The 8,242-nt window shown below is 44.0% G+C and overlaps 1 protein-coding gene across 1 annotated transcript in view; it reads left to right on the top strand.

The window, feature by feature from the left end:
* The window catches only part of LOC107574799 (interferon-induced very large GTPase 1-like), a 42,508-nt gene that overhangs the window by 32,825 nt on the left and 1,441 nt on the right, over positions 1–8,242 (top strand). The window contains exons 6-7 of the mRNA XM_016261237.1: positions 6,098–7,504; positions 7,706–8,195. Of these exons, the coding sequence (XP_016116723.1) occupies positions 6,098–7,504; positions 7,706–8,195 (1,897 nt within the window). The remainder of the gene's footprint in view (positions 1–6,097; positions 7,505–7,705; positions 8,196–8,242) is intronic.

Below are 8,242 nucleotides of genomic sequence, written 5' to 3'. Positions count from 1 at the left end.
AGCCTCACGGAGCTGTTCTAGTGCTGAAGGAACCAGTGGAAGGGGGTAGCGGAATTTCACGGTAACATTGTTAAGTCCTCTATAATCAATACAAGGCCTTTATCCTCCATCTTTCTTTTCAACGAAGAAAAAACCTGCTGCAGCTGGAGACATGGAGGGTTGGATGAATCCTGAGCTAAGGGCCTCTTCAATATATTCTTCCATGACTTGGGTTTCTTTTCTGGACAAAGGGTAGATCTTAACTTTTGGGGGCATTGCACTGGGAAGTAGATTGATGGCACAGTCCCAAGGACGATGGGGTGGTAATTGTGTGGCCTTGGTTTTACTAAAGACTTCTGCCAGATCGTCATAACAATTGGGAATGTTGACTGTCTTGCTAACTTCTGGGCTTTCTATGCTAGTTGTGAAACACGGTTGGGGAACTTGGGAAAAACAATGATTCTCACAGAAAGTGGACCACTTGGTCAACTCACCCTGATGCCAGGAAATGATGAGGTCATGAATGGATAGCCATGGAAATCTGAGGATCACTTTGAGTTTAGGGGAGTCAAAGACATACAAGATTAATTCTTGATTAAACAAACCAACTTGGAGTGTTAATGGCTTGGTCTGATGGGTAATCCCCTCTCCAATTGAGTTATCGTCTACAGATTTGATCTTGATGGGAGGGTTGCATGGTTGGGTAGGAATGTCATATTTTTTTGATGAGATCTTTGTTAATGAGGTTCAAAGCTGCTCCAGACTCGATCATCATTGTTAATGAACTAGTAATATATCCAGTCTTTAGTTTAATAGGGAGCTTGAATGACTTGTTGCTTAAAAGTGAAAAGTGTTCAATATTTACCCGAGAGGTTGTTTGGGCCTTGTGTGGGCACCCTTGACTGCAATGGCCTGCTTCACCACAGTAAAAGCATAGTCGGAGTTGACGTCATCTCATCCTTTCCTCCTCAGATAATCTAGAAAGACATAGTTGCATCGGTTCATCACTTGGTTTGGTGGTTGATGTTGTCATAGGTTGAGTGACGGCCGGCGAAACGTGTTCAAATCATCTTGCATTTTTTCGTCTCGGGACTTGTCTCATCAGGTTGTCAATTTTTATGGTAACAGTCACAAAGTCAGAAAACGATAAATTCTCCCCTTTACAAGTCAGCTCTGCCTGCAGATCAGTGTTGAGGCTCTGTTGGAACACGGCTTTCAGTGAAACAACATGCCATCCGCTCTGAGCAGCGAACATTCTGAACATGATGGCATATTCGGCAGCAGTACGGTTACCTTGTGACATTTGTAGAATCTGCGTTGTTATATCCTTGCCCCCAGCGGGATATTCAAACACTTCTCGCAGTTGTTGGAGGAAGTAATCAAAAGATCTTCTAAATCGCACATCCGTTTCCCAAACTGCTGCAGCCCAGTTGATCACCTTGCCAGATCATAACGTCATCATGAAAGCGCATTTCTTTTCATCTGACTCAAACTTGTCTTCCTGGTTATCAAAGTAAATCTTGACTTGACGAACTAAGCCTCTACATTGCTCCGCAGATCCATCAAATTTATCAGGTAATGCAAAGCTTACCGTCTTCGGTGTGGGCGATGGACGAGACTGGATGTATTGAGTCAGGTGCTCAATGACAGACTGGAGTTTAGCAAGTTGATCTTGGTAACCCTTTAATACCTCACTTTGATAGGCGAAAGCCACTTGCAAGTTTGAAACTTCCGCTGGATTCAGTTGAGGCAAAGTATTCTGTAACAACGAAGCTGAGGCGGCGTTAGAATCCATTTGCAGAAGTTTATTAATAGCAGACTTAAGTGACAGAAACGTTAGGCCAGGCAGGAAGTCAATACCAAAACAGCAGTCCAATCCATTAACATACACAAGGGTGATCCAAAAGGCAGAGATGAGCAAGCAGGCAAAAAGTCCAAACACATTCATCAGTCAGAATCAGGCTATCAATGCAAAGGGGTAATCCAACAAACGTAAAGCAGGTAATCAGGCAGAATCATACACAGAATAGGCAGGCAGAAAACAATGGAAATGCTTGGTAAGGCATGTAAACTGGCAATAATTCGCAATTGGCAAATACACAGTCTCTTGCTAAATACTGATCAAACAGGAAATGAACGTAAAAGCAGAGGGAGCAGTACACAGTCAGTACTCAGGCGAGGGCTCCCTCTGCTGGTGCGGTGTTACACCTTCTCAAACTTTTGAAGCAGCAGTGTTTATTCTTGCCTTGTAAATGCATTTAAATTAATTAAGTTTTTAATTACGACATCTCTTTGTCTTTAGCAAAAAAGGGAATTGTGCCAACTCTCACGAGAAGTAAATCAAACTGCCACTTTGCTGACACTCTCCACATGTTCCATGTGATTGGCTATTTGCTGCATGTGTCACACTTTCAGGTGCATGCACTCCGGAGCTAATCACAAACTCTGGATCAAACTCTGAGTTGACTGAGAACATTTATATCGAGTTTGTGAGCCCGCTGAACCTGATCGAAACCAGGTTTGATTTGTTTGTTCATCTCGCTTCGTGCTACAGGCCACAGCACACAATATTCAGGGGTAGCTGCTGCTTGGAGTAATGGGCATGCCGAAAGGTTTCTCATTGGTCATTCTGAAAGGATGGGGGCATGCCAAAAGGTTTTCGCGAAAGCTGCCTGTTCCGCATAAAGGCGTTGATGCACTGTGAACATGAACAATAAAACAACTGTATTTTTATTAACTAATACTAACAAAGATGAATCAATACTGTAACAAAATATATTGCTCATAGTTAATGTTAGTTAATACATTAAATAATGTTAACAAAGTAAACCTTATTGTAAAGTGTTACCCTAAAAACTATGTTTTGCCTGATAGAGAAAAATACATAGTTGATAAAACACTAAAGAAATATAAAATAAAAAAATCAGATGAGTTAGAAGTGTTTGTCACAACTACCTATGGAGAGGAAACAAGGAGAACACAGGAGAGTACCATCCACAGTCTTTATTAATCCACAGAAAGTGGGTAATACAGGCAGGACACACACATAGCACTTCCATGAAGACGACAGAACACCGGACCAAATACAGTAACTTTATTTGTGTTTTCCCCTTCATTTGTTTTCCGTGTTGTGCAGTGTTTTCTGTTTCTGTTGTGTTCCCAATGCATCCCCTCAGTTTACCTCCCTTGCCCGTAAAGACCTTCCCTTCTTGGAGTATCCTGTGGAGTTCAGCCAGCTCGCCATTTTAACGGCGTTCGACGACGCTGCCCTGAACTCCCTGTTTTGGATCGGGCCAACTACTACTGCCCCGTCAACCTCCCAGACACCACTGGACTGTGCTGGAGGGAGGCAATCATCCGGTGTCTGGAAAGTGTCTACCCCCGATCCAGAGTACAGCCAGACCCAGAGGCCAGCCCACCATCACCTCGCTGCGTGGAGCAAGAGTCTGAGCCCACCTCTGACGGAGAGCCAGAGCCTGTCGCGACCGACGAGCCATCGCCTAGGAGTGCGACAGAGCTGAGGATCGCCATAGAGCCAGAGCCTCACGGATCGTCAGACCAGATGCGAGAGCCGGCTACAAACCTTACTGACTTGTATACCAACCTGCTCCCTCTCCTCCCTCCTCCGTCGTGACCTCTGTCCCTCCCGTTCCTGAGTTTAGCCCTGTTTAGCCCAGAGAGGGCTTCTGTTCCTCAATCCAGCCTGGAGAGGGCTTCTGTTCCCAAGGGCAGCCCTGAGAGCACGGAGGCTCAGAAATGCCAACTCACCCTCCCGCTCCTGCCTCCTCCGGTGCGAGCTCTGCGGGTCTGCCAGTATCCATCGTCACCATGACGGAAGAATCCCTGGCCTCCGCCTCCAGCCTCTGAATCCCAGACTATGCCTCGGCTTGTCGACCTGTCGGCTCCACCATGGCTCCTAGCTCCCTCCTCTCCTCCATGGCCCATCAGTCCACTGGTTCTGCCGGGCTCCCTCGTCCCTTCGGCTCCTCCTCGGTCCTCTGTCACTCCGGCTCCCCCGCAGCTTTACGGATCCACGCCTCCGCATCGGTCGCCTAAACCATCTGTTCCGCTTTGGCCCTCCGGATCCTCCCCATCATCCTGGCTCATCGGCTCTCCGTCTCCACCTCGGGCTCCTCCGCCACCTGCTCCGCTACTGTTGGTTGGCCCCCTGGAGTCGTCAGCCCTTCCTCCTCCATGGCTCCTCCCTTCTTTGGCTCCATCGTGACGGATCCACGCCTCCGCATCGGTCGCCTAAACCATCTGTTCCGCTTTGGCCCTCCGGATCCTCCCCATCATCCTGGCTCATCGGCTCTCCGTCTCCACCTCGGGCTCCTCCGCCACCTGCTCCGCCGCAGTCGGTTGGCTCCTTGGAGTCATCAGCCATTCCTCTTCCATGGCTCCTCCCTCTGTTGGCTCCCCCGTGGGTCGCCATGATGGCTGTGGCCTGGGTCCCACCTAGCTCCTCCTGCTCCTAGTCCCTCCTGTCGTCTCCCTGGCTCCCTGCTCCGCCATGGCCCCCTAATCTGCCTGATCCGCCCTGTAGGCCTTCCTTGTCTCCATCCTGCACCGGCCTCCAGGGCGCCCTCCCTCCCCGCTGGAACTGTTACGGCGTGGGACTCACCTTCCGGGAGGGGGGAGTAATGTCACGATTATGGACCTGTTTTGTTGTATTTTCCATCCCCATGTGCTCCGTGACCCAGTTTCTCCCTCTCGTTGATTGTTCATTTGATTCTGGTGTGTCTTGTTTCTAGTCTTAATCACCCCATGTATTTTAGTTCCAGTCTGTGCATTCCTCCTTTGTCTGGTCTACTATGTTGTGTTTGTCTGTCTTCTCCCGTTCCCTGTGTGGATATACCCTGTGTCTTTGGATCTATTAAAGACTGTTTCGATTATCCACGTCTCCATCGTTCCTCTCCGACACAGACCGTGACAGTGTTTGGTAACCTTCTATTAAGTGACATTAACCAATTTAGCAAACAGAGACAGCTTTATCCATTAAAACATTTATTTAGCTTTCAAGTCTAGTTGTCAATTCAATTGTCAATTTAATTTTTGTTGTCAAGGGCTTGTGTTCACAAGTCACAAAAGTAATAAAATAAACCACACAAACATTCATTCATTCATTCATAATTTCTGAAGAAGACAAAAAAACTTTCTGCACACTAGTGACAGAATGAGAAAGAATCTAATCTGTTTCATTTCTGTTAATTATCCCTCTGTTTATTTAGGCCCTTAGTTTCCTTAGTTCTTTGTCCTGTCTCATTTTGAATTAATGTGGTTTTGTTGCTTCCTCTGATCTCCTGTGAGTGAAAGTGAGTGAGAAATATTTTGTTATGAAGCTATGACTTTTTTGCATTTGTATTTATAGTAAATGTATTTAGGCTATTGTTTTTCATAACAAGTACCATAGTTCTATAGGAAACCATGTATATAGGGTGAGAGGAACCTGGGGTAACAATGATCTTTATATGGAAGATAATATGGAAGAACATGGATACATTTTAATGAGCAAATGCAATGTACAATCAAGGGCTGTAGCGTCCCAATGTAGTCACACTATCAGAACATTTCATTTTTTTCCTAGTAAAACAAAAGTCAGTACTTTACTTTCAGACGTGCATTTCCATAAGACAAAATATGTAATACTTTGATAAGTAAAACAGTGATTATTATTAGTTTCTGTTAGTTTCATATTTCACAGAAGGCAGTCCACTAAATCCACTCCACTCACAGTTTTAATTACTACTGTGAGGATATTGCGTTAATTTCTCTATATTTTTATATTCTTTCTATATAAATATATGGTCTGAAATGCTTAAGGATTTTTGAGGAAAAAAAATCAGAGTTGCAACTTGTGAAACTGAAAGGCAGGACTAGTGTTTATAGTTTTGTTTTCTTTCAATTAAACTGCATTATGGTATTTCGATGTTTGGTTTAAAGACCAGATTCTAATGTGTAAGTAATTAAGGAAAACTTTAAGAGTACAGAATAAATAAACTGACACTGAGTTTTGCTACAATTAGCTTTTTGTAATGTAAGAATGATCAGTTTAGAATGATTGTATTGTTCAGTTTTTTGAAACTATTAATCAAGGAAAATTTGTTTATTTATCTAACAGGGAGAAAACAAGGACTTTGGAACAGGAGTCAGACCAGATCAATGGCTACAAGAAGAGAATAAAAAAATGAATTCTCTATTTCACAGGCTTCATCTTGAAGGCAGGCACCATAATAAACTGAGAGCTGCAGATGTCCTTCAGATAACCAAACATTCATTACAGTCCCATGAGTCTTGTGCTGAAGATGAGCTGGTTCAGACTTTCATACAAAAACTACTGATGATGAACTACAGAGCAAGATTCATTCATGGTAATAAGGCCAGTGAACAGGTTCGAGCAAGACAAAGAGACAATAACTCTGAAGATGAGGGTACTATATTTGATAATGTTTTTAAAGTTATATCTTTATCAAACAATGGAACAAGTCAATCTGATCAAATCCATCCGATGGATATTCAGATGGCCGTGTTCCATTGTGCTGATGGTTTCCTGAAGCAGCTGATGGTCACTAAACTGTCCCAGTGTCAGTACGCTCTGCCTCTGCTTGTTCCTGATCCATTCACACAACAGATTGAGTTTCCTCTCTGGACATTCAGACAAATCAACAAGAGCTGGAAGATGAGAAACACCAACAATGAAGCCATCAGTCAAACCCAGCCGATCTACAAGGCAGAAACTCCAATGGTATTTTTCTTCAGGTTTGGCTCTGTGTCTTCATCCAAGTCTCAGCTGATGAACAGTCTGATCAATGAGAAACACAACACGTTCTTCCACAGGAACTGCCCAGGCAGCAGCAGAACCAGAGTCCTGATGGATGGAGTGGTGGAGATCGCCTGGTTCTGCTCCTCTGGATCATATGATGATAAATTCACTGAGTGTCTTGCGTTCTGTAATCTACATGGTGATGCAGGAGATCATGAGAAACAGCTGCAGATCCTCACTGAAATGGCCTCGGTCAATGTTGTCCTTCTACCACGACTAGACAGGAATGACAGAAGCATGACAAAACTTGAAAATCTCTACAAGGACTCAAAGCCACTAATTTTTCTTTTGACTGAGGATGTTTCAACTCTCGTTGAGATACAGAAAGGAAAATACAAGGTTGGTCTGAAGGACAGAAGTCAGGCAGATGTATCTGAAGCACTCAGAAGAGCTTTAAATGATTGTCTGTCAGAGTCATCTTATGCTTTCAGACTTGAAGATGTGTCGAAACACTCTGACATCAGAGTAGATGAGGAAGATGATGATGACTGCAGGAGAGGAAGAGAAGCAGCACAGCAGATGATGAGTTTACTGGAGAAGAAAGATCTGAGAGAAATCAAAGAATCGTTTCTGCCTCATCAGGGGAAACTGTGGCATCAGTGGAGTCAGAAGAACAAAGAACTACATCGACCTCAAGGAGATGAGATAGAAATGGACATCAGTAGAAAACAAACAGACTTGAAGAAAATCCGGAAACAGCAACATGTATCTGACATCAGTGAGTTTATGAAGCTCTTTGTTAATGAAATTTACTCAAATGCTGTAACTAAAAATACATATTTTCTGAAATGGCTTGAAATATTCCTGGATGAATATATCTCTGCTGACTTGTCTGCTATACATAACAAATATGATGAAAAGTGGTCAACAGCTGTAAGATTAAAAGATAATTATGATCAATCTGAGCAACTGGCAACTGTACAAACTGAACTTGAGGGAATATCTGAGGAACTTCAAGATGCAGTCTTTGGTTTGGAGCACATCATGAGGGAGATCGGTCAGATCTATGAATCATGTTCATCTGTTAATGAGAACAAGAAAGACCTGCAGATTCACTTCTCTTCTCTCCCGAGTCTTGCAGCAGAGATGATGATCTCTGGATTTCCACTGGAGCTGATGGATGGAGATGCTGCTCATGTTCCTGTGATCTGGATCTCTGCTGTTCTAGATGAACTCGTCCAGAAACTGGGAGACCAGAGAGTCTTCGTGCTGTCAGTTTTAGGGATTCAGAGCTCTGGGAAATCCACCATGCTGAATGCTATGTTTGGACTGCAGTTTGCCGTCAGTGCTGGCAGGTGCACCAGAGGAGCTTTCATGCAGCTGATCAGAGTCTCTGACGAGATGAAAACACAGATGAACTTTGACTATATTCTGGTTGTTGATACTGAGGGTCTTCGTGCTCTAGAACTGGCTGGAAGATCAACAAGACATCATGACAATGAA

Source organism: Sinocyclocheilus grahami, unplaced genomic scaffold, assembly GCF_001515645.1.
Source record: "Sinocyclocheilus grahami isolate Dianchi unplaced genomic scaffold, SAMN03320097.WGS_v1.1 scaffold2345.1, whole genome shotgun sequence".
NCBI lineage: Eukaryota > Metazoa > Chordata > Actinopteri > Cypriniformes > Cyprinidae > Sinocyclocheilus > Sinocyclocheilus grahami.
The sequence above is the reverse complement of the archived record's forward strand: the minus strand, read 5'-3'. Positions and strand labels throughout refer to the sequence as shown.